Consider the following 27,290-nt stretch of genomic DNA (forward strand, 5'->3'; position numbering starts at 1 on the left):
TAATCAATAACCCTGGCTTCTAACCCGCTGGGGTCTTGCTGTTGTAGGATGACTTCTAACTTTAGAGCAAATTTACGACTTTCATGGTATTACCAGAGTAATCCCTATGTATTCTAGGAATGTAAAACTCTATATGGTAATAATTCGGGGTTTAACTGGAAGTATTAACTCATCTTACCACTATACAAGAACATCAGTGAGAGTCTTAAATGTCCTGGGCTATTCACATATATAAAATTATGCATGTGGACTTTGTCACTTGGTATAACAGTGTGTATGTGAAATGGGACATCAATATGGCCTTCCTTGCTCATCAACAGTTTCCATGTGGAAAGCTTCCTCTTCTCAGTGAAACCAACTAAGTTCAAGATTGTTTCCTACCAAGTCCCACTTTAGGGCTGTACGAAATAAATGCGGGTGCATTCCTCGGAGGGGAAATTACATGACACAAATTGTGAGTGTTTTTTTAATCCACTATTTTACACGTAGGCCCTCCCAAAAATGGCCACAAACTTTCAAATGTAGGTCAAATTTACGGATTTCCAAATTCGCAAATGCGCGCCAGTTTTGGTTTGGTAGATAATGGTTTGACCTTACCCCCCCCCTCCCCCCCCGCCTTGTCCCAGTCATTGCAGTATGAGGCGGCCCGCCTCCCGACAAGCAGCAGACAGGCTAGTACTTTTTTTATTTTTAGTTAATTAAAAGCCCCTCCCACCCGCCTCGTGCCTGCTGGTAGCAAGACCAAACACACCAATAGAGGGGGGAAGGGAGGGGACATGTCTTGGACGAGGAGGACCTTAATCGGGGTAATGAAGATTACCGGTAAGTAACAGCCCACTTACAGACACAAAGTGGAAGTTTTGTGCTTATTAGTATAACTTAAGGATACAAAATGCTTTGTGAATCAGCCCCTAAGCATTTACTGAATGGTTTTAGGGAAGTTTAGGAGGACTCGAAGACATAAAACCATCTCCAGCCTGCCTTTGATGTCTGACACAAGCTTAGGGTGTAGGTTACCAGCAGTGTGTTCCCCCCTTACCCACCACACCTGGTAAGGTCTGTAGTTCTTCCCCTATTTACTGAGGTGCCTATGTCCTTGGCTGGACACTTGTAGGCATGAGGCAAAAGACCACGAATGTGTCACAGAGTTGAACCACCAACTAGTGGGAAGATGTTTCAAACCGGTTTAAACTCATTCTTCTAATTCAGCCACATGTTTAGAGAAGAAATTGAAAGCCTTTGGTTGTTCTAGTCAAGAGACTGAAAAATACAGCTTTTTCATGAAATTGAGCAAAAATTACATTAAATTACTCTAAATGTCATGTAATTTCACTTGGTAGAATCTTGTTTGAATTTGAGTGGGAGAACATCTCATATTCCAAAGTCACATGAAATACCTGCAAGGGGACTATTTGAGTAGAAATTGACCCCCCTAATGCATTTTCTTCTCCCACAAAACATTTTCCTGCTGAACTTGTCCACCACGAGAAATACAACCTGATAAATTTCACATCCAGCAAATTCTGCAAAAATCACGTGACGTAAACTTTGCAAATTCTGAGACTTTCATGGGTGTCATAAGCAGTTTGCATGGCCTTAGACTAAAGAGATTGTGGTGCAGGTTCATGTATTTGGGGTTGTATTTGCCGAACCGTTTTTTGCTCAATGTGTCCCATGACAACTTTCTGCTTTTGTCAGCTGGAAAATAAAGGGTGTTTATCGGTGCAATCATTGAACCCTGGAAGATTCAATGATTCTATCTTTAGGTGTTTTTGAGAAATAACTTTTCAAAGAACCAATTTTCTGGCAGATTTTCTAAGAGTGGTTTTGGGCCATATCTTCTAACAAATTTTCCCACAGACACAGAATGGGTAAAACCCTTTGATACATCTGGACCTTTGTTCCTAGGGACAGGGCTTGGTGCGTGAGAAATACATGAAGTGGGGGCTTCAGCCCTACTGCTAAGAGCTTTGTCATGGAAGATCTTAGAAGTTGGCCTCTGCTCATCATGCTCACATTGGCCACTGCCCTCCCAAGAAGGAATTACCAGGTGGAATCATCTGCTCTGAGGCAAAGGGCGTGTGCTGAAGCTGTGCATAATGAGGGAAAGGCAATTAACTCCTGTTAACACCTGGCAGCATCTGGGCAGCACAGCTACTGGCACAAATCTCTCTAACCTCATTCGACACAAACACACCCTCTGCCTTTGCCAAATGCATGTCCTCACCTGAACCCAGAAAAGGAGGCAAACACAGGAGGCAAAGGCTGGTTCTAAGCCTTCTCATTCGTTGGGCCAATCTTGGCATGATAAAAGGCCTCTAATGAGCTTTAGGAAACCCTGGAAGGCCTGTGTCCAGGGCTCTGAAGTGATCTTCTTTCTTGGCTCACCTGAAGCATTTCTGAAGTAGCATCCTCTGACGTTACAAACCACCCCCTTATTGTGGGGTGATGGGTGATGGAGAGGGTATACAGGTGTGGGGGAGAGCCACAAAGGACTCTCGAAGAGCAGGGCATGGATGAAGAGGCATGGGGCCAGGGCTTTGAAGTTATCTTCTTTCTTGGCTCATCTGAAGCATTTCTGAAGTAGCATCCTCTGACGTTACAAACTTCCCCTTATTGTGTGGTGATGGGTGATGGAGAGGGTACACAGGTGTGGGGAGAACCACAAAGGGCTCTCGAAGAGCAGGGCATGGATGAAGAGGCATGGGGCCAGGGCTTTGAAGTTACCTTCTTTCTTGGTTAATCTGAACAATATCCAGGGTAGCATCTTCTTAGGGTACATGCTTCTACATTATTGTGGGGTGATGGAGAGGTTAAGCAGATGTGGGAGACCCCCAAAGGGCTCAGAAACAATAGGTTGGATGAAGAGGCATGGAACCAGTTTGAATTTTGGATGTAACTCACTTCAGTAAGAGCTCGGATCACTCCCACTGAAGTGAACACCTATGTATCTTAGGCTCCTTAAAATATTTGCAATTATGTCAGCAACAATACTGTTATTCATACCTTCATGTAGCTTGTAATGTGTAGATAAGGGGTCTCCAACCTTTTGTGTAGTAAGAGCTACTTGTGTTCAATGAAAATCATTGCAAGCTAATCATATTATTAGTGTTGTAGTAATGGCCACATCAGATAAGATTACATTAGTGGCCACCATATGTTAATTAGCAATGGTCACACAGGGTTACACGCAGTAATGTGAAAAGGGCCCAGTCAATTTGGAATGCCTCTTCCCAGGTAATACAAAACAGCTGCAATGCCCCTGGCAAGGAACTAATGATAATAGTAATGTCACCCCACATAATTCTTTAAATATATTTTGGAAATCCAGCCATATTTTTTCCAAACATCATCTCATGAATTCTGAAAATGCACATTTGTGTCTTGAATATATAATTTTGGCATATTACATTAATCCAACCATACAACATTTCTTACTTGGTAGGCTGAGGTACACACAGGAGAGCTACTTACAGGTAGCCGGAGAGCTACCAGTGGCTCACAAGCTACTCTTTGGTGAAGGCTGGTATAGACCAATCTCTGCAGGAGGTGCCTCAACCCACTGAGATATGTTACTGGGATCGAAATTTGTGTAGCACAGATTTGCACAAAGGCCTTTTGGTCACAGTTCCTTTGATTACTATCTGCTATCTGAATATTTTACTTACATATCTTTAGCCCTCACCTTATCCCCCTAGTGCGAGCAAAAAGAGGGCAGAAAGGAAGAGAGACGTCCTGGGGTGTAGAGATGATGGAGGGGAGAGGGGTGATGTTGAAACAGTGAAGAGGGCATTACAAGTGGGCAGTACAACTAGACAGAGATGGAACAGAACTACAGTGATCCTGAAAAGCGCCTTTTGTTAGATGAGAGTAGGGCAGCCTGGAAAGTGGGACGGAAAAAAGTGGGAGGGGGTTTCCAAAAGGGGTGTGGCTTATGTAAAGATGGGGTGGCTTAGAACATTTAAACTACAATGCTGAACTTTTCAGACCACACTACCCAACCAGTACTTAAGGTCTCTGTGCAAGCTTTATGTTATTGCAACCAGGCATGTCACACACTAACAGACATGTAGAGAGAACAAGCCAAACCTATTGATTTTGTCACTCTTATTAACTCTATCAGATACTTGAGTAACAATGATTTTGTTGTGAATATCAGAACTGAAAATGTTTATACTGTTTTCGGTCTTCACAGTGTCTTAGGGCCAGATGTACCAAAAATCCAAATTGCAACTTGCAATTTGCGAGTCCCTGCGAGTCGCAAATTGCAAGTCGCAATTTGGTATGCAGAAAGGTGTCTCAGACACCTTCTGCAACTCGCAATGGGGTCGCAAAGACCCATCTCATTAATATTAATGAGGTGGGTCGCAGTTTGCGACCCCATTGCGAGTATGGGCACTGACGGGATGGTGGCCTGCTGGAGTCAGCAGACCACCATGTCCGTGACTGCTTTTTAATAAAGCAGTTTTTTTTTTTCTAAGTGCAGCCCTTAAAGGAAAACGAGCTGCACTTTGAAAAAAAACCCGGAACCTTTAGTTTCGGATTTTTTCAGGGCAGGTAGTGGTCCATTGGACCACTGCCTGCTCTGAAAAAATATTTATTTGTCCAGTCACAAAGGGGAAGGGGTCCCATGGGGACCCCTTCCCGTTTGCGACTGGGTTACCATCCACTTCAAGTGGATGGTAACTGCGATTCCATTTGCGACCGCTTTCGCGGTTGCAAATGGAATTGAATTGCATTGCGAGTCGCAAATAGGAAGGGAACACCCCTTCCTATTTGCGAGTTGGAAATGCATTTTGCGAGTCGGATCCGACTCGCAAAATGCATTTCTGAATACCGGTTAGGCTTTTGCGCCTCGCAAACGGCGTTTTTCGCCGTTTGCGACTCGCAAACGCTTTGGTACATCTGGCCCTTAGTCACTCCCATGTTTCCTATTGCACCACTTTCCTCTGGAGTCTCTCACTCTGTTAGAAACTTGCATGCCTCCCCCCCCTCATCTTTCTGAAATTCTCCAATTGTCTCATCTCCTTCCTCTTCTGCACCTTCTTTTCACTCTCTTCTGCACATGCTTCCTTGTTTCCCTTCACTTCACCACCCCCTGCACAAATCACACCCACTCACATGTAAGCACTGTCTCCTTTTACTTCAGCCTTGTCAATACTTCAACAGTTGTGCACGTCCCTCACTCACTTTTGCATAGAATCAAATTAGAATTGCCACTAACAACTATTGGTCTGTGCGCTCTGCAGAGAGGCCAAGGTTTGGATGTGCACGTGTACCGATCACTGAGAAGCACTGTGAGCAACATGCCCTGCCTTCATCCTCAACCTCAGAGCTCTCATTCGTTATTATAACCACCCAGTCGCAGCTGCCGGGAGGGAGAAGGGATGGGATAGCACGGCGTGGGGGGGTATGAGCGTGAACAAAACAAAAAGTACCTGTTTTGCCGTGCCACCTCCAAACTGCTCCTTATCTGCAGGCACAGGCTCAGGCTCCCAGCCTGTCCTGCGTCCAATCCTACAGCTGCTTTCATGCTGCCAGCAGCATAAAAGCAGCAGTGGGATTGGATGGAGCGCCCTGGCTGGGCGCTCTGAGGCAGCGTAGGAGCCTCTGCCTGCTCTCGCCAATCCAGCACTGCGTTGCCAGGTTGGACGGAGCCTACTGCACATGTATATATGGCCGGCCTGAGACGGCCAGCCAAACATACATGCGCACTGAGGGGAGCACTCCCCTCTGTCCCTGTCACGCCCATGCCCCGCCCCTTTTGCAGTAAAAGTTTTGCAGCTGCTGCTGCTGGCAAGGGGGGGGGAGGGGTACGATCTTCCGCCATAGCGGAGGAGCCGTCTCTGTAAACACCCATCCACAAACTGGACACTCACAAACACAACCGACATCAATCACCTTAACAGGTTTTACAGTGTCGTGTAGAAATCGACTACTGCGTTTTTCGTGTAAAGCTGGGGCTTGGGTACAGGGCCCGACATGGACCCGTTTCAAGGTTTGGGCACATTTTGTGCTCAGCATCCACTGAATGGACTCAGTCGACCCTGCCATCCAACTTCACGGTTATTACACAACGTCTGAAACTTAATTCTGTTTTACCCTTTGTGTGTTTTCTTCTGTGATTGATTCTATTTTATCTTTTCTTCCTTGCCCTGGCTTGCATCTTATAAGGCGCCCCAGTGCCTGCGGCCAGAGTAAATTAAACTTATCATTAAAAGTCTTGTACATAAATTACCACACCTACAGTTTTGATCATTGCTGTGCCCCTTGGGACAAAAACAATAAAAACAGATAGTTTGTTTTTAGATGTTAATGTGTTTAAATAAATACACAGACAATGGTATTCTCAAAGGTTTCTGAAAAATATGATTTTTATTCCTTGCATGCAAATAAGTCTTCTTAAACCTGTAAAAGCCAACTTCAACTGGTACCATTGTGAATTATGAAATTTGTAAACGCCTGGGTGCAATTTTACGGGTGGGGGGGGCGCCGGAGGGCGGAGGGGGTGGTGGGGGACGTGTCTGGGGCAGGTAGCATGCACTGAATCACACATGTTATCAAGTGAGAGAGCCGAGATTAGAATTCAGTGTTTGGCCTAATACTTGGTTAATGTAGGGAACAGACCACGCCTTGTGCAGGGAAGGGGACAAGAAGATTTGATACAGAGAAGCATAGAGATGTGTATTTCATTTTTGGGCCCTGATTTAGAGTGAGAGATAACAGAAGATGTTTCATTTTCTGAGGAAAGTGCTAAATCCAGGACAGAAACCACTGGCTGAATTTCCTCTTTCACATTATCTCTGTGGTAGAGGAAATTCCAATAGTAGATTCTCATCTGGATTGAATGTGTCCTCCAGGAACAGAGGGATTTTGGATTTTCTACTTCTGCCCAACTCTAAATCAAACTCTTAGATCTTGTGTGTACTGTATTGTACGGTGAGGAAATTAAAACAACATTGTAAATGATTCGGAAATCTAGAGGTGGTAAATATTCTGCCATCGCAGCACTGTTTCGTACTGTAGAACAGTGATTCTTAACCTTTTGACTTCTGTGGACCCCCACTTTATCATTACCGGAATACAGGGACCCCCTCTGAATCATTACTGGAATCCAGTGACCCCCCACTGAGTCATTACAGGAAGCCGGGAACCCCAGCCCTGGCATTTTCAATTATGTGAACTGCAAAACACTGCACAAAAAAACAGAAAACACCATTCCCTCAAAAACATACACAAATAATAGCACATTTTATTTAATTTTAAAACAAATATAAATAAATAAATAAGGGGGTCATTCTGACCCCGGCGGTCTTAGACCGCCGGGGCCAGGGTCGGCGGGAGCACCGCCGACAGGCCGGCGGTGCCCCGCAGGGCATTCTGACCGCGGCGGTAAAGCAGCGGTCAGACCGGCAACACTGGCGGTCTCCCGCCAGTGTCCCGCCGCCCTATTGAATCCTCCAAGGCGGCGCAGCTAGCTGCGCCGCCGAGGGGATTCCGACCCCCCCTACCGCCATCCAGTTCCCGGCGGTCCGCCCGCCGGGAACCGGATGGCGGTAGGGGGGGTCGCGGGGCCCCTTGGGGCCCCTGCAGTGCCCATGCCACTGGCATGGGCACTGCAGGGGCCCCCGTAAGAGGGCCCCTACAAGTATTTCACTGTCTGCTTGGCAGACAGTGAAATACGCGACGGGTGCAACAGCACCCGTCGCACCTTCCCACTCCGCCGGCTCGATTACGAGCCGGCATCCTCGTGGGAAGGGAGTTTTTCCCTGGGCTGGCGGGCGGTCTTTTGGCGACCGCCCGCCAGCCCAGGGAAAAACTTAGAATACCCTCTGCGGTCTTTCGACCGCGGAGCGGTATTTCGGAGGGGGAAGTCTGGCGGGCGGCCTCCGCCGCCCGCCAGACTTAGAATGACCCCCTAAATGTTAATTTTAAGAGGAAGATTGGAGCTTTTCTAAATTCAATTGAAGCCACACATCGTCCTTACTATGTTCTGTTTGATGCTCCCGCACTGCTCCCAAGAATCAGTTTGGGGATACCAATTTAATTTTTAACCTGCAATTTCAAATTCATTAACATTTACAGAACATTTTAAAATTTTCAGGTGTGCATTTAACCACTTTATCTATATACACTTTGTTAATATGTTAATTTTCAAATTTTCTAAGCAGTCACGAACCCCCTATGCAGGCTACGGGGACGCCCATGGGTCCACGGACCACAGGTTGAAAAAAAACTCTGCTCAAGAGGATTCCAATACCCTGAGGAAACCCTTAAACATTCTGGGGGGTATTCACAAAAGTAAATGTTCACATGTGTAAATCTACACATGAAAGTTTACTCTTACACTTTTGAGTTACTTTACTACTACTGGTTGTTCACCATTTACAAGGCTAAAGTTACTCGAAAGATTAGACTTACATGTCACCACCCCCTGAAATGCGGGGTGGAGTCAGTAAAAACTTAATCTCTAATAGTAAAGTTACTACAGATAGTGACATAGGGCCAGATGCAAGACACCATTATGTGGTTGCAAAAGGTGTTTTTCGCCTTTTGCAACTGCATAATAGCCTTTTCTAAAGTACTATCCCTATTTTGCGAGCCAGCATGCGAATACCGTCTCGCAAAATATGAATTGCGACTCGCAATTAGGAACGGGTGTCCTGAGGGCGTCATTCCACAATTGTGAGTCGCATGGTGATGTATGATTGTTTTGTGACCACATTTGCGCTCGCAAAACAATCACAGTTACCACCAATTTAAAATTGGTGGTAACCCATTCACAAACAGAACCCCTTCCCCTTTGTGAATGGATGTGAAAATATTTTTTCAGAGCAGGCAGTGGTCCCACGGACCACTGCCTGCTCTGAAACAATGAAACAGAAACGTTTTATTTTTATTTTTGAAATGTATCCCTTTTTTCTAAAAGGAAAACGGGATGCATTTAAAAAAAATGCTTTATTTAAAAAGCAAACAAACACAAAGAATGGACGAAATGCGGAACCAATCAAACATTCACTTCCAGTCACAGATCTGGGTTTAATCCATTGTTCTTTTGCTCACCATGCCACCCCAGTTTGGACCCAGCCATATGCAAATCAGCCTTGACCCTGTCCCCATGGGAACAGTCCAGCCCAAACTGCCAGGCCGGGTCCTGCCTGGACCGGAAACAAGCATCCTAGGACCGGTTTCGGGTTTTTGCCCATCTAAACATTTGGAGTTTCCTGGTTTATCCTTCGTATATTAAGTTCTTCTCCGCATTGAAAGATAATTTTCACACTAATTCAACTTAGTCAAACTGGAAAATGTATTCAGAATTTTCTGCAAAATGTACCTTTTGCAGAGTTTTTGTGTGCATAATGACATAATGCTCTAAACACCAGGGTCTGTACCACATAAAGTGAGCACAGCCAGTGCTATTTTAAGACTCAACACCGCCACAGTTTTTAGTAGATTGGTTTCTTGAATAGTTGAAGAGCTGGAGGTAGATGGCTCCCTGACATGAGAACTTTATCGGCACATGATGCTTTTGGGTGGAAAATGTAGCATTATTTGTGAACATATTTAAAGTAAAGAGAGCATCATAGAAGAATAAAAACACAGCAACTGAACAACACAATTAAAACAGGGCACAAAATTACAAAACAGTAAAAAGAGAATGCAATACGGCAGTGACGGTGCAAAAAAACAACCATATTCCACTAATACAGCACAAGCATTCTTGTCACACATTACCACCTCCCGAAACCTGCTTTCATACTATGGTGGTAAAAGTGTTTTCCGTAGCCCGTAAAATGTGTGTATATATATATATATATATATATATATACACACACACACACATATATATATATATATATATATATATATATATATATATATATATATATATATATATGCATATATATATAATCGGCTTCGTTCCGGACTAACTCTAAAATGATGTGAAGTTTCTTTGCATGTAATCTCTCTTCAGGACCACTTCCCAATGCCATGCATCTATCTGAGTCCAGGGGCAGCTCACTCTAAAGCAGAACCAGCCCTTGGCATCCTTTCCCACCACAAATGTTCCTGAGACCTCTGTAAGGCTGCGGGCCTCATCTCCTCTGAGATGGGTACCACTTACCGCAGTCTGCTTGCTGTTACAAGGACTTCGTGGTTTTACTTGCAGGTCCTACAAGTTTCATACTTCTCTCCAGGGTCGTAGTTTGGATGGGGGGGGAGTTACACCCCTCTAGTAAACATATTTTCTGATAAATAGATGGGTACAGTTGCTTTCAATCGGGTATAGTGAGGTTTCTGTCAGATTTCACCAAAGATTTTACATACACAGAGACAAAAAGGCACACACACTCTCCCTATCTGTTTTTAAAGTCTTCAAAAATGTTGGTTATTTTTTTAAATCCTTTGATTTCTATCTGCATTCCTCTCCTTTCACACTGCCCCTTAAATCCTCCTCGGGCACCTTAACATAACTTCTCTGCACACAGGCTGTTACCCCAGTGACCGCCTCTCCGCCATATTCCTTCCCAGCAGCACAGTCTATAGGGCTGGTAGTTACTAAGCTCAAGAAATTATGCCTATCACGGGGCGAATTGTCTGATAAATACCTGATCGTGCAGATTTCATGCAGATGTTCAGGATGGAGACAACATGAAATGAATGAAACTGAAGAGAATCCATAGATATCCTGAACATTGGGCGTGGGTCCAGCCCCCCTGGACCAGCATTTATGCAAAGTCCTTGGAAGATGTTGGCACACTCAGTTCCAATGGCACAAAGGGTGCCGACTTGGACCACATCTCACCAAGGTTGCAGGTTCGATGGACTGCAAACTTCAGAATCGCCTCCCATGTTGTAAAAAGGATTAGTGGTGCTTGGCCCTTGCAGAGTGAAATGGCTACAGCTTCTTCTAAATTGGCTGCTCTGCTCCAATTCCTTTTATTGGTGTAGACACAGGAGGTCAGTGATTTGATGTCACCACGTGAGGTCATGGACAAGGCACCATCTTTGCTGCAAGGGATCATGCTTGAAGTGTGGCATGGCGCTGAGTTTCAGGGCCTTCCAGGAAACAGCCAGGTGGGATGGGGGGCGGACTTCTGATTGACACGAGCTCATGTGGTTAAAGATCAATTAGCAACTAGTGCGTCACCATATTTATTTCATTTTATGATCATTTAATTTGCCTACTATCAAAGCACGAGCTGATGACAGAGGGGTGCGGAGGAACAGCACATGGGGTGAGGGGAGTACATTGTTGACCTTGAAGTTGAGAAAGGTGGTAAGGGGGTACACTTTGACCTTCCCAGGAGGTCACCGTACCATTGTTCATGGGGTGGAGGGTGGGGTGCCCTTAGGGTGCTGAAAGCCTATCGCTTGGGGTTTGTAAGGTATTGGAGCCATTACTGCGCTAGGTACGAGGTTCCTTACCCTCTTCCGGCTGCTGTGTAACTTCCTGTTGCTTTTCTCCCTCCTCTTCCTCCAGGCTCCGACGATGAAGGCGTGGATCCCGTTGTTCACGGTGCTGTACGGCGTGGTCTTCTCTCCTGAAGGGGCGGCCGGCCAGAGAGGTAAGTGCAGTGCTTTAAGTGGGTAGGTACTGTCTGGTACCGGGTACCTGTACTTCTCTGCAAAGCTGCAGTACATTTAATGGGAGAATACAAGCACGTCTCAGCACTGCTGCAATACATTTAATGGGAGAGTACCAGCACTGCTGCAATACATTTAATGGGAGAGTACCAGCACTTCTCAGCTCTGCTGCAATACATTTAATGGGAGAGTACCAGCACTGCTGCAATACATTTAATGGGAGAGTACCGGCACTTCTCAGCACTGCTGCAATACATTTAATGGGAGAGTACCTACACTTATCTGCAAAGCTGCATTACATTTAATGGGAGAAAAACAGCACTTCTCAGCACTGCTGCAGTACATTTACCTGCACTTCTCAGCACTGCTGCAGTACGTTTAATGGGAGAGTAGCAGCATTTCTCAGCACTGCTGCAGTACATTTAATGGGAGAGTACCAGCACCTCTCAGTACTGCCCCAATACATTTAATGGGAGAGTACCTGCACTTCTCAGCACTGCTGCAGTACATTTAATGGGAGAGTACCAGCACTTCTCAGCACTGCTACAGTACATTTAATGGGAGAGTACCAGCACTTCTCAGCACTGCTGCAATACATTTAATGGGAGAGTACCTGCACTTCTCAGCACTGGTGTAGTACATTTAATGGGAGAGTACCAGCACTTCTCAGCACTGCTGCAGTAAATTTAATGGGAGAGTACCAGCACTTCTCAGCACTGCTGCAATACATTTAATGGGAGAGTACCAGCACTTCTCAGCACTGCTGCAGTACATTTAATGGGAGAGTACCTGCACTTCTCAGCACTGCTGCAGTACATTTAATGGGAGAGTACCAGCACTTCTCAGCACTGCTACAGTAAATTTAATGGGAGAGTACCAGCACTTCTCAGCACTGCTGCAATACATTTAATGGGAGAGTACCTGCACTTCTCAGCACTGCTGCAGTACATTTAATGGGAGAGTACCAGCACTTCTCAGCACTGCCACAGTACATTTAATGGGAGAATACCAGCACTTCTCAGCACTGCTGCAATACATTTAATGGGAGAGTACCAGCACTTCTCAGGAGCAAACAGGTGCTCTAGAGAGTGAGCACCACCACTTCTGTATTTCCATTCAAAGGACTGGGTCAATAAATAAATCCAGGATTTGTAAAGCGCAGCAAATCACCCGTGAGGGTCTCAAGGTGCTGAATTGTAGGCAACGGGGAGATTAAGTGATTTGCCCAGAATCACTGGATGTTGAGCCGACACAGAGGTGAAACAGGACTACACCGGGTAAGTGCCACCACCGGCTAGCAGTCAGGTCTGTGCTTGGTGTGGGCATGGCTGGAAGCCGGGCTTGGTGACAACCACACAGGCATCCTTTCTGAAAGGAGTGGGGGTCTTTTCCATTGCCTACTTCTTACATGGTTGGTCGTTAATAAGCCCGACTATCCAATCACAGAAGTTTTCTTGGCAGCCATCTGGCCCTCTCCACACACCTCCATTTCGTCCTGTGAAGGCGCAGTTGACACCCAGTATCTGCAGGGACATTGTTCATTGATCTCGCAGTTACTGCAGCTCAGGAACAATGCATCAACAGGCTTATTCAGAGGTTTTAGTTCTTCATCTCCTGAGGTTCCCTTCATAAAGCAGGTCTTCCCTAAAATGTCTTTGTCAAAGGTTTGGAAGAAAGAGGTAAAGTCCACCCAATAAAACGTAGGAAACTGAGGGGGTCATTCTGACCCTGGCGGCCGGTGACCGCCAGGGTCACCGACCACAGGAGCACCGCCAACAGGCTGGCGGTGCTCCCAAGGGCATTCTGACCGCGGCGGTTCAGCCGCGGCCAGAAAGGGTAAACCGGCGGTCTCCCGCCGGTTTACCACTGCCCTACAGAATCCTCCATGGCGGCGGAGCACGCTCCGCCGCCATGGGGATTCTGACACCCCCTACCGCCATCCTGTTCCTGGCAGGTCTCCCGCCAGGAACAGGATGGCGGTAGGGGGTGCCGCGGGGCCCCTGGGGGCCCCTGCAGTGCCCATGCCAATGGCATGGGCACTGCAGGGGCCCCCGTAAGAGGGCCCCGCAAAGTATTTCAGTGTCTGCTATGCAGACACTGAAATACGCGACGGTGCCACTGCACCCGTCGCACCCTTCCCACTACGCCGGCTCCATTCGGAGCCGGCGTCCTCGTGGGAAGGGGTTTCCCGCTGGGCTGGCGGGCGGCCTTCTGGTGGTCGCCCGCCAGCCCAGCGGGAAACACAGAATGGCCGCCGCGGTCTTTTGACCACGGTGCGGTCATTCGGCGGTTCCCGCCAGGCGGGCGGCTCCCGCCGCCCGCCGGGGTCTGAATGACCCCCTGAATGTCCAAGTCTGAACCCCATTCTTGGAAAGGTGTTGGAGCGAGCACGATCGGGGACAAATGAACGTAACTGAATCTAATTTATCCAGCTGGAAATTTACAACACGTATCAGATATGATGATAATTGATGAGAGCTCCATAGCTGTCAAGTTTCCCAGGTCCACATGTGATGTGATGCACCATTGCAATTTTTTCCTTTGGCTTCTGGAACTTGTAGTCCAGTTTCATAATGGAATAAAAAATACATGTCCCAGAATTAAATGGAGTACTACATCACTCATTGACCTGGGAAACTTGACAGGGCTGGAGCCCAGACAGGTATTTTTGTATAATGTCTCCTTCGAGGCTCTCTCCCAGTGGTAGAATTGCAGTGGCAGCCTGTGGGAGGGAAAAGGGGCGGGGTGGGGCGGCACGTGGTGGGAGGAGGGGGGATAAATAAATAAAAGAATAAATAACATAAAAACTTACCTTAATTCCGTGCTGCACTGCTCCGGTCCTCCGTCCTCGAGTCGACTGCAGACACAGGCCCCCAGCCTGCCCAGCAGCTAATTCTGACGCTGCTTAGAGCAGCATCAGGATTGGCTGGGAGCGCCCAGCCCGGGCCCTCCCAGGCAGACTGGGAGTCTGTGCCTGCTCTCTCCAACCCGGCGACACAGTGCCGGGCTGGAGAAAGCACACTGCGCATGTGTGTTTGTCCAGCCCGAGACGGCCGGCCTAGCACACATGCGCTCTGAGGGGAGTGCACAGTGCACTCCCATCAGTGCTCGTCACAGTCTATGGCCCGCCATAGTTTATTATAGTTTTGTATTAAAGGGTGTCCTCACACTGTCCCTTGATGCCTGATCTTCACACTGTCCTGCGATGGCTGGTCCTAACACTGTCCTGTGATGCCTGCTCCTCACACTGTCCAACGATGCCTGCTCCTCACACTGTCCAACGATGCCTGCTCCTCACACTGCCCCGTTATTCCTGCTTCTCACACTGTCCAACGATGCCTGCTCCTCACACTGTCCAGCGATGCCTGCTCCTCACACTGTCCAACGATGCCTGCTCCTCACACTGTCCAGCGAAGCCTGCTCCTCACACTGCCCCGTGATGCCTGCTCCTCACACTGTCCAGCGATGCCTGCTTCTCTCGCTCCACCGTGATGCCTGTTTCTCACAATGTCCAGTGATGGCTGCTCCTCACACTGCCCCGCGATGCCTGCTCCTCACACTGTCCAACGATGGCTGCTCCTCACACTGTCCAACGATGCCTGCTCCTCACACTGCCCCGTGATTCCTGCTTCTCACACTGTCCAACGATGCCTGCTCCTCACACTGTCCAGCGATGCCTGCTCCTCGCACTGTCCAACGATGCCTGCTCCTCACACTGTCCAGCGAAGCCTGCTCCTCACACTGCCCCGTGATGCCTGCTCCTCACACTGTCCAGCAAAGCCTGCTCCTCACACTGCCCCGTGATGCCTGATCTTCACACTGTCCTGCGATGGCTGGTCCTAACACTGTCCTGTGATGCCTGCTCCTCACACTGTCCAGCGATGCCTGCTCCTCACACTGTCCAGCGATGCCTGCTTCTCTCGCTGCACCGTGATGCCTGCTCCTCACACTGTCCAACGATGCCTGCTCCTCACACTGTCCCGTGATGCCTGCTCCTCACACTGTCCAGCGATGCCTGCTCCTCACACTGTCCAGCGATGCCTGCTTCTCTCGCTGCACCGTGATGCCTGTTTCTCACAATGTCCAACGATGGCTGCTCCTCACACTGCCCCGCGATGCCTGCTGTTCACACTGTCCAACGATGCCTGCTCCTCACACTGCCCCGCGATGCCTGCTCCTCACACTGCCCAGCGATGGCTGCTCCTCACACTGTCCCGCGATGGCTGCTCCTCACACTGTCCTGCAATGGCTGCACTTCACACTGCCCTGTGATGCCTGCTCCTCACACTGCCCCGTGATGCCTGCTCCTCACACTGTCCAGCGATGCCTGCTCCTCACACTGCCCCGTGATACCTGCTCCTCACACTGTCCTTTGATGCCTGCTTCTCGCACTGTCCTGTGATGCCTGCTCCTCAAACTGTCCCATGATGCCTGCTCCTCACTGTCCTGTGATGCCTGCTCCTCACACTGCTCAGCGATGCCTGCTTCTCACACTGTCCTGCGATGCCTGCGATGCCTGCTTCTCACACTGTCCTGCGATGCCTGCGATGCCTGCTCCTCACACTGTCCAGCGATGCCTGCTTCTCACACTGTCCTGCGATGCCTGCTCCTCACACTGTCCAGCGATGCCTGCTCCTCACACTGTAACACAGACTTAAACTTTCACCTCGAGAACACCAATGACAACAACACCGCCACCCTGCTCGACATCCTCTCCAACCTCGGCCTCAAACAGCTCATCACGACACCAACCCACTCCGCAGGACACACACTCAACCCTATTTTCTCCGCCAGCAACCACGTCTCTTTCAGCCACACCACCAAACTCCACTGGACAGACCCCTGCTGCGGCCACTTCTCATTCAAGAAACCCACAACACAACACCACCCACAGTGGATCCCCCACTGCAGTTGGAACAAGGTCACCGAAGACCAACTTATTGCGACCCTCTCCCAGAACCCACCCATCGACACCACTGACACTGATGCAGCTGCCCGCAACTTCAGGCAATGGGTCAACACCTGTGCCAATACTCTCGACATAATCAAGAATCCCTCCAATAGACGCACCCACGGAAAGGCCTTCTGGTTTACCGCCGACCTCCACGAATCTGACCAAAGCTGCCAAAGATTCGAAAGAAATTGGCGTCAAGATCAGACTCTGGACAACCACACAGCCTTAAAAAATGGCATCCGCAGACACCACCAACTCATCCGAGCCGCCAAAATAACCACATTCAAAGACCCAATCAATAACAACGCACACAGCCACAAGGAGCTCTTCAACGTTGTGAAGGAACTCTCCAACCCCAGCTCCAATGCCAACGCCATCCCAAGACCTCTGCGACTTCCTAGCCTCCTATTTCCACCGCAAGATTGCAGACATCCACGACAGCTTCAGCACCCAGACCCCCCTGGCAACAACCAACAGCACAGATTCACCTCCGACCAACGTCCTGCTCTCCTGGACCCCCGTCAATGACAACAACACCATCAAAATCATGAACACCATCCACTCCGGCTCTCCTTCTGACCCCTGCCCTCACCACATCCTCAACAAAGGAAGCTCTGTCATCACACCCCAACTATGGAAGATCATCTACAGCTCCTTCGAGTCCGCCACCTTCCCGGAGAGCTGGAAACACGCCGAGATCAACGCCTTCCTCAAAAAACCCAAGGTGGACCCAAAGGACCTCAAGAATTTCCGGCCTATCTCCCTCCTCTCCTTCCCGGCAAAAGTCATTGAGAAGGCCGTCAACAGACAACTAACCTACTTTCTAGCTGAGAACCGCACCCTGGACCCTTCCCAATCTGGATTCCCCAGCAACCACAGCACCGAAACCGCTGCCACCGACGACATCAGAACCATACTGGACAGCGGCTAAACCGTGGCCCTCATCCTCCTGGACCTCTCGGTCGCATTCAACACCATCTGCCACCACACTCTGCGCTCACGCCTCAGCAATGCTCGAATCTGTGACAGAGCCCTGGACTGGGTCACCTCATTTCTCAGCGGCAGAATCCAGAGAGTCCGCCTCCCCCCATTCTGCTCGGAGGCCACCAAATTCATCTGGGGCATACCCTAGGGTTCGTCCCTCAGCCCGACCCTCTTCAACGTCTACATGACCCGCTCGCTAACATCGCCGATCCCACAACCTCAACATCATCTCATAGGCCTGTGACACCCAGCTGATCCTCTCCCTCACCAAGGACTCTGCCAAGACCCACCTCCACAAAGGAATGAAGGCCATCGCCGAATGGATGAAGAGCAGCTGCCTCAAACTCAATTCCGACAAGACGGAAGTCCTCACCTTCGGCTCCACCCCCTCCGCATGGGATGACTCCTGGTGGACTGCCACTCTCGGAACCACTCCGACTCCCACCGACCATGCACGCAACCTAGGATCCATCCTGGACTCCTCACTATCCATGACCCAGCAAGTCAACGCCATCTCCTCCTCCTGCTTCAACACCCTCCGCATGCTCCGAAAGATCTACAAATGGATACCCTCTGAAACCAGAACAGTCACCCAAGCCCTCGTAAGCAGCAAATTGGACTACGGCAATGCCCTCTACGCAGGACCCACGGCCAAACTCCAGAAGAGGCTGCAACGCATCCAGAACACCTCTGCACGCCTCATCCTGGACATCCCCCACCACTGCCCATCACAGACCACCTGAAAAACCTGCACTGGCTCCCAGTCAACAAGATAATCACCTTCAAACTCCTCACCCACGCTCACAAAGCACTGCACAACACCGGACCAGAATACCTCAACAGACGACTCTCCTACACTCCGATCCGGCATCTCCGCTCCACCGACCTTGCCCTCGCAACCGTCCCACGGGTCCGCAGAACTAAAACCGGCAATAGATCATTCTCGCACCTCGCCGCCAAAACGTGGAACACTCTTCCCACCCACCTGCACCAGGCCAAAGACCTCCTTACCTTCAGGAAACTTCTCAAGACCTGGCTGTTCAGGCAGTCGCAGCACCCCCCCCCCAGCTTCGCCCCCTCCCCTCCTCAGCGCCTTGAGATCCTCACGGGTGAGTAGTGCGCTTTACAAATCCCTGAGTGATTGATTGTTGTCACACATGTAGCGCCTGCCCCCTTCCCTGACCCTGTCAGTTTCACAATGCACATTACCTTTCCAGTTGCAGCCATCCCCTCCTTGTGACACACACACACACCTCTGCTCAGTGTTTAATTTGTAAATAAAAAGGTGCCGGTGCCCAAAGCCCACCTCTTAAGCATGCGGCTGGTGCAATTAAATGTGCGAACAGGGAATACTGAGACAGCGTAATACTGAAGCCATCTCAGGCCTCTTTAATACATTCACAGCCACTCCCTGCCCCTTCAGCTCACTCCTGCAGCTTTCTGCTCGCTACCTTTGTGACGCTTTTTCGTTTTTTCCTTTCTCCATCTTTCCCATGTGTGTCTTTTGGTTGCAGCAAATGCTTGAGGCAGAAGAATAAGCCCTGGCCCTCAAAAATAAGTGCCGGTGCTCAGCACCGGAAACAACAAGCACAAGTTAAGCACTGCCTCTGCTCTCTGTTATCACACATGCAGAGCCCGCCCCATTCTGAGCCTGCCCTTTGTTGTCAAACATGCAGTGCCCGTCCCCTTCCCGAGCTTGTCACTTTCAGAGTACACATTACCTTTCCCATTGCGTGCACACTCCCAGACCCTGTCACACTCATAGGCCCTGTTACACTCCCAAACCCTGTCACACTCCCAGGTCCTGTTACACTCCCAGACCCTGTCACACTCCCAGGCCCTGTTACACTCCCTGACCCTGTCACACTCCCAGACCCGTCACACTCCCAGACCCTGTCACACTCACCTTCCTGTCACACTCCCAGACCCTGTCACACTCCCAGGCCCTGTTACACTCCCTGACCCTGTCACATTTTCAGACCCTGTCACACTCCCAGACCCTGTCACACTCCCAGACCCTGTCACACTCCCAGTCCCTGTCACACTCCCAAGCTCTGTCACACTCCCAGACCCTGTCACACTCCCAGACCCTGTCAGACTCCCAGGCCCTGTTACACTCCCAGGCCCTGTTACACTCCCACACCCTGTCACACTCCCAGGCCCTGTCACACCCCCAGACCCTGTCACACTCCCAGACCCTGTCACACTCCCAGGCCCTGTTACACTCCCAAGCCCTGTCACACTCCCAGACCCTGTCACACTCCCAGTCCCTGTCACACTCCCAAGCTCTGTCACACTCCCAGACCCTGTCACACTCCCAGACCCTGTCACACTCCCAGGCCCTGTTACACTCCCAGACCCTGTCACACTCCCAGGCCCTGTTACACTCCCAGACCCTGTCACACTCCCAGGCCCTGTTACACTCCCAGGCCCTGTCACACTTCCAGACCCTGTCACACTCCCAGACCCTGTCACACTCCCAGTCCCTGTCACACTCCCAGTCCCTGTCACACTCCCAGACCCTGTCACACTCCCAGGCCCTGTTACACTCCCAGACCCTGTCACACTCCCAGGCCCTGTTACACTCCCAGACCCTGTCACACTCCCAGGCCCTGTTACACTCCCAGGCCCTGTCACACTTCCAGACCCTGTCACACTCCCAGACCCTGTCACACTCCCAGACCCTGTCACACTCACCTTCCTGTCACACTCCCAGAACCTGTCACACTCCCAGTCCCTGTCACACTCCCAAGCTCTGTCACACTCCCAGACCCTGCAACACTCCCAGACCCTGTCACACTCCTAGGCCCTGTTACACTCCCAGACCCTGTCACACTCCCAGGCCCTGTTACACTCCCAGACCCTGTCACACTCCCAGGCCCTGTCACACTCCCAGACCCTGTCACACTTCCAGACCCTGTCACACCCCCAGACCCTGTCACACTCCCAGTCCCTGTCACACTCCCAAGCTCTGTCACACTCCCAGACCCGTCACACTCTGTCCCTGTCGGACGGCCAATACCCGCCACATCTTTCTGCCAACCGCCACGCCCTGGTGAACTTTCACCCCAGTGAAGCTGCAATTCTGGAAACAGAAGTGATAGACGACGGATAATGTGAGCTAGGAGGCGTTAGTTGGGCTGGGATTACCAGGCCACCATGGCGCTGTGATGACAGGGTGAGGGAGGCTGATGCAGGATAGACAGAGTCCGGGCAGACATGAAAGAGAGTAAGGGACATAGGGATGTAGCCAGAAACTATTCATACTGCACTGATGGACTCTTTCTGAAAGTGTAACCCTGCATTCCCTCATCCCAGGTACCTTATCAGACCCAGTACAGTGTAGTGACCGAGCAGCACCGAGCGTTCCCGGATCTGACATTCCTCTCTCGGATTATGGACGCCCCGCCCCTACACTGTCCCCCACTTTGCATGGGCCAGAATGGGGGTAGTATGATTCTGTAATGTAATGCATGCCAAGGGGTGACACTGCATTACAGATTTCATTTGAAGCCCCTGGCATGCCACATTCACGGTCCAGCCATTGGGTAATAATCTGCACAGCCACATGTAATGTGTAAGGGGTGTCACCCTGTGTAAGGGGTGTAGCCCGGCTCATCAGACACAGGAGTCTGTACATGCATGCTCAAGTGGGTATGGAATCTCAGGAAATGCTTTTTTGCCTAACAGTTTCCAAAATTGAGAGAAGCCCCATAAGCCCTTTGAGGTGGTCAGACATTGCTTCCCTCACTCTATATGGTGGTGTCTTCATCCATCTGTGCTTGCTTAAAAGTGTGTGTGTGTGTTTGTGGTGTGTGTGTATGTGTGTGGTAAAGTATGAAAGTCTGTCCCCCTCCACATAGAAGTTTCTTCTGTCAGTGGCCTTTAGCATCTCATACCCGCTAGTCTTGGAACACCTGTGACATGATGAGGACATCCCTGACATAATGATGGCAAGTCTTGGCATATTCTGTGTATCTGTGACAAGAGAGTACATGCCCACAGCATAAAGCTTTCTCTTGCATAATGATGGTAATCTCGGTGGTATTGAGAGGATGCATCAACCTTTGGCGCCCACCCCAGATTTAATGCTGCCCATGACATAATTGTGACATTCTTTTCCTATTGTTGGCATTTAGGTCATGTGCCACAATAGTCACCATCTCGGACGGAGTGGTGCCCCTGGCATAATGCTGCAATCCTTGGTATAGTGAGGCTATCTATGTCATAATTGCACCCACCCGTGGTGTAATTCTGGGCATGGAATCATGGTGGTAACTTGTGGTATATAATGGTAGCCATTGAACAATGGTGCTCACCCCTGGCATAATACTCACCCTGGTATAACAGTGGCATTTGTGGCCTAAAGTGGGCATCCATGTCAGACTGGTACCCAGTCTTGATAAAATCCTGTCCATCCCATAACGGTGCTGATAGTTTACATGTTGTGTATGTCCATGCCATGTGCCACAGTGGTGCTCAACACAAACAGAATACTTCCTCTTAGTGGTTGGCAAATTGTGTGGGATCCATTACATGAGGGTGCCCACCTCTGCATAATGTAAGTGGAAACAGTTAGCATGTCATAGTCATCTATTTCATGCAATGATGATAGATATGCATGTAAGAGAGAGATATTTGCAGAACAAACTTATATTTACTAAAACAATATAAAACCAGTATTTAAGGGCAAATGTGTGTGTTTTTTTTTTCTCATAAAATGGCAAGTTTGTACTTGGGACGTTTGAGTTTATTTATCTCAAATAAAAACATAATGCTCAAACGCAGATCCTTTAGAAGAAAGTGAATGCAATTCGTGATGAGTTTTGGAGCCTTTTATTTCATGGCTGGTTCAAGTATTTCATCAACTGCATTGAGTAATGAAGACATGATAACCACTGATGTTTGATTCCCGAGACTATTATTTTTAGCTGTAGCTCTGATGTAAGATTTTTCAAGGTCTATCAAACTCAGTTTACTGCAGTCTGTTATTGTGAGTCCTGTGTATCTTTTAATATTGTCACACTGAACCTTAAAATACCTTAAAAATACATATTGTCCCACTAAACCTTAAAATACCTTAAAAATACATATTGTCCCACTGAACCTTAAAATACCTTAAAAACCTTAAGGTACGAATGAGAAAATACAGAATGGAAAAGGGGAGGAAAGTGGGATATAGTAGTGGAAAAAGGTGCCATGGAGAATTTAAAAATAAATAAACCACTTGAAATTAATTTGGCCTTTTCTGAAATTGTTAGTGGAAGTGGGCTGAAAATTTTACAATTGTCCCACAGTTTTTCAAAGTTCTTCGATGGAGGGTAATCTACAAAACCCTTGCTAAGTGCCAGGCTTGCCTGGTACACTATGACGTACTGTGCTATATCTTGAGAGTTCCCTCATCACCTGTGGTTCTTTAGGCAATTTAGGATGTACGAATTAAGCTAACGATTTGAGGGCTGATCCCCCTGCTGCCCACTGGAGCATTTATGGCTCATTCACTCTGGGATGTTCATACCAAGTATCTACACCTCAACACTGTTAGATTTCCCAGCCACTGCTCATCACTTCTGCCATTAATATCATCTCCATTATTAAATTTCGACAGCTTTGACTCACCAAGGAGCCCCACCAGCAGCATTTCATCCACAAAAACCTGCCTCTTTCACTGATTCTCATAAACCAGATTACTTGTAAAGCACTGAGCAGTGTGTACATCACATACTTGGATTTAGACGCAGCCGATAAGCATGTTATTAAAGCATGGATGTTTCAATCCTACAGGTATGACTGGCTCCTATAGTGTAACAAAGGTCACTTCAAGGGTGACACACATTTGATGCCGACTATAAGATAAATCCCTGCTATGCCTTTTTCTTATTCATAGATAAAATGAATCTAGAAGGTAAAGAGTTCGAAGGGACTTGCGTGTTACGTGCTATTAAATTATTTAATATTGCATTCTATTAAAATGTTACTTTTATGTAAACATATTGAGTTGGCCAATACAGGATAGGAATTCTTAGAAAGAGGACAGCATGTTAAGATTACATGTTTTTTGCAGGAGCATGAAAATTCAAACGGGAAAGCCACATAATCGCCTAGTAAGGATGGCGCAAGCAAAACGAAACATAATTTAGGCTCAATTGTACTCCGCATGGTGTAAGCAACGGGTGTTACACGTGACCAAATTGGATAAACTATGCTCTCACTAAGGGTGGGAGTTTAGTAGGCAGTATGGCCGAATAATGAGATAGGATGTAAAATTGATTCTCCGGGTAGATCTTTTATCGAAGAAAAATGTGATAGGAATAGTGGCCTACAAGATACTCAGAGCCATATTTGAAATATCTGTTTATTCAGAATCCAATATTATGAAAAAACACCCCTTAAAGAAAGAAGACCTACTGAAGAAGAAGGAGGCAGATAGATGCTGTGAGCACAGGATTCAAAGATTGAATGCCTTTGAAGAACCAATAGAGTGTCTTTGTGTTAGACTATGTGCTCCCAAAACCTTCAAATTCACTAGGATCATTATTATTGACATTGAAGGAATGAGTCTTAAGGGGTGGTGTCTTGTTTACTTTATTTTATGTAGGCCAATAACTCCTTTTAGATAGTAAGACAGTCCAAGAACTCCTTTTAGATAGTAAGACAGTCCAAGAACTCCTTTTAGACAATAAGACATTCCAAGAACTCCTTTTAGAAAGTAAGACAGTCCAAGAACTCCTTTTAGATAGTAAGACAGTCCAAGAACTCCTTTTAGATAGTAAGACAGTCCAAGAACTCCTTTTAGACAGTAAGACAGTCTTTTTCTTTAGCACGGGAGGAAGCAGATCCCAGTTTAATGATAAATTAGCCCCATCTAAATGTACAACTTCGGGCTATTCTTGAAGGGTACTGAAAGAGGATGCCTGCTTGCAGGTTAAGATTCAATAAAGTCATCTTCTCCTCATACAATATTTACTACACAGTCTCCACCATTTGTGTGTTACCAAGTATAGTAGTATTAGACAGAGGCAACATTGAATATGTCTGTGCACACAAATCATATCCATTTGAATGCGTGTAGTATAACTGTGGATAGAATAGTGACTTCAGTAGGGCCCACTAGAGAACCCGACCTGGTGATTGGTTTAGTTATAAGGTCCAGTGATCCCAGTGTAGTGGGAAGAACTGTACTGGAACAGAGTGATCAAGGGCGTTTGATGTCAGAAAGTAGCATACCGCCCTTAGACTCGTCTAATAGTCCACAAAGTAGTAATATTCAAGTTCCACTAGGGAAGAGAACTTGTAAGTTGTCAACTCAGCCTACAGACAGTCAACAAATGCTAAAGAAATGAATGTGTCAGGCCAACAGGACTTGGTCCACTACATGGAATACAATTCAACATAAAGATCTTGATATCTGCAACAGATGTGGTGTCATTCATCTTTGCAGCCCAACAATTAATATTTGGGGGTGGAGGCTGTGACTCCCTTACATTTGGCAGACGTAATGTAAACCCTAGGAGAACATTTTTCAGTAGGACATCGTGACAGGTCTACCCCCACTACGCTGCATGCGTTGTATCGCAAGACCCTTTACTTCATCATACCACTGCATCACAAGGTAAGTGTAGGTAAGTATAATGGGTGCATTTTATAGTTAATAGGATTAGATAGATGAAAAGGTAAAGATAATAATAACAATTCTACTATGATGTACAGGATATGATATAATTGTAGGTCACAATTATTGACCTCTATATGGTCTCATACAACCCATAATACCAGTGCTTTGCGGGAGAGGATAGAAACAGAGAAATATCATCACCTCTCTGAGGCAGCTGTGAACTACAGAAATATCCACTAAATGTATATTTATGAATTCTCTCTTTTACTTTGTTTACAAAACATCTGCCTCAATGCAAGAAAACCCATCTGAGGATGCTTGACCTTTTTATCTAGGAATTTGTTTTGGACACACACCAGCAAAATGTTTACACCATGAAAGTCAGTCTCCTTTGAGCCTTGTCGATTTCTACTCAAGTTATTTTTGTTTGGACGACTTTCCTTTGCAGGTATTAAAATCATATAAGGGAAACACTGAATTACATCTGCAAGAATAGTAATGCAATTATAGAAAAGGGGGTAATTTTAATGCAAACAAACATTGGCAAAGCAAATAAGTCCTGCCTTTGCCACCCCTTTGCTTTGCTAATGCTTTGTGCTGACACTGTGATAGAGCGTTCCGTACTAATAATTTACCTGTATTTGGACGCTCTTTAGGCCGATGAATCTTTTGGCTAAGTGGGACTCTCCTTACTCTATATCGGTCAATTTAATCAAATCAATAATCAATAACGAACATAAGCAATACCCTGATCAACATAACACTTGACAATTAAACCAGAATACATTTCGGCGAACCCTGACCTTTCAGTCAGGAATAACCACACCAGTTTATTCAAAGTTAGTAAATTTATTTCCCTATATTAACAAAGCTAGCACAATATAGATATGTCTCAACACCAAATGATAAACGTAAATGAACATTAATAGCTGTCCATAACTGCGAAACAGGTGCAATCTATGTAGCATTTGAATAACAAGGCATTCAATAATAGCAATGCAAATCACTAATACGATAATCTGTAATGAACTAATTGCATACATTTAGTCAGCATAACAAGGTCTCAAATTGCATCGTGCAACAAAAAGAATCCTCATCTAACCTCAAATTAGCATCGGCATGTGGGACTTCATGCAAAAACAATTTAGCAACATTAATTAAGAAAAAAAAAACTCCTAGCTAGGGATCTTATCAAAATCAGCAGTTGGTTACCTAAAAGAAACACAATGCAATTTTACAATTTTCTTTCATATTTACCAATTACGATCAGCATACAAGGAAGTCTTCGTCTCACAGGTACCGTTTCTCGATCAGCATGGGTACCGTTTCGATCAGCATGGGACGGGGCAAAGGGGCAGGGGTGGACGGGGCAATTGCCTCACGGCGGCAAAATAAAACTACTACTCCATGTAAAGGGATCAAAGTTAAAGTCTCTAGGGCAAGAATCATTAAAGTCTCTTTCTCTCGATTAGAGAAAGCATCAAAGTCTCTTTCAAAATGGCGTCGCAGCAAGGTGGGCCATAATAGCTGCAAAGTCTACACAATGGCGGGATGTCCAATAATGGCTGTAATGGCTGTAATGGCTGTAATGGCTGTAATGGCTGCTTTCTTCTCGTGCACCTGGTTTAAATAGACAACAGTTCAAATCCAGTAGGGTCTTCCATTGGAGGGTTCATAGGTTGGCTTCAAATTGTCCAATCAAAAACAACAGTTCTCAGGCTTTTACTTAAGCATACATTATCCTTGGAGACGAGTACGCAAGTTGCAACATTTTATACCAATTAACTCACTTTCAGAGCTTCCATTGTCCGCACCTGCAGATTGACCTTGGAGTAAAGAGAGAAATATGCCAGGCTGGCACGAAACCTTAAGATAAGCATGTGAACGATCTCAGTGGAAAAGTACAGCTTCAAGCAAAAATACACGTTTAATAGCACATTGGAAAAACACGAGCATCTACACCGTGAGACCAGGCAACTAGGCCAAAGCCTCCACTAAAGTTATGCTGTTAAAACATTTCAAGCAAGCAAATCGTAGCACACGTTTATGATTATGTCGGATTAGTGCAATTCTAATACACCACGTTATATAAAGCACGCTTATGAATGTTTTTCCCACAAATTTTATTCCATTAAAATTCTGTCAGTT

General features: G+C 47.4%; 1 protein-coding gene across 1 annotated transcript in view; it reads left to right on the forward strand.

The window, feature by feature from the left end:
- The window catches only part of COL7A1 (collagen type VII alpha 1 chain), a 618,941-nt gene that overhangs the window by 86,856 nt on the left and 504,795 nt on the right, over positions 1–27,290 (forward strand). Inside the window, exon 2 of the mRNA XM_069207404.1 lies at positions 11,486–11,570. Within this exon, the coding sequence (XP_069063505.1) occupies positions 11,495–11,570 (76 nt within the window). The 5' untranslated portion in view covers positions 11,486–11,494. The remainder of the gene's footprint in view (positions 1–11,485; positions 11,571–27,290) is intronic.

This window comes from Pleurodeles waltl, chromosome 9 (assembly GCF_031143425.1).
Source record: "Pleurodeles waltl isolate 20211129_DDA chromosome 9, aPleWal1.hap1.20221129, whole genome shotgun sequence".
In the NCBI taxonomy this organism is placed as follows: Eukaryota; Metazoa; Chordata; class Amphibia; order Caudata; family Salamandridae; genus Pleurodeles; species Pleurodeles waltl.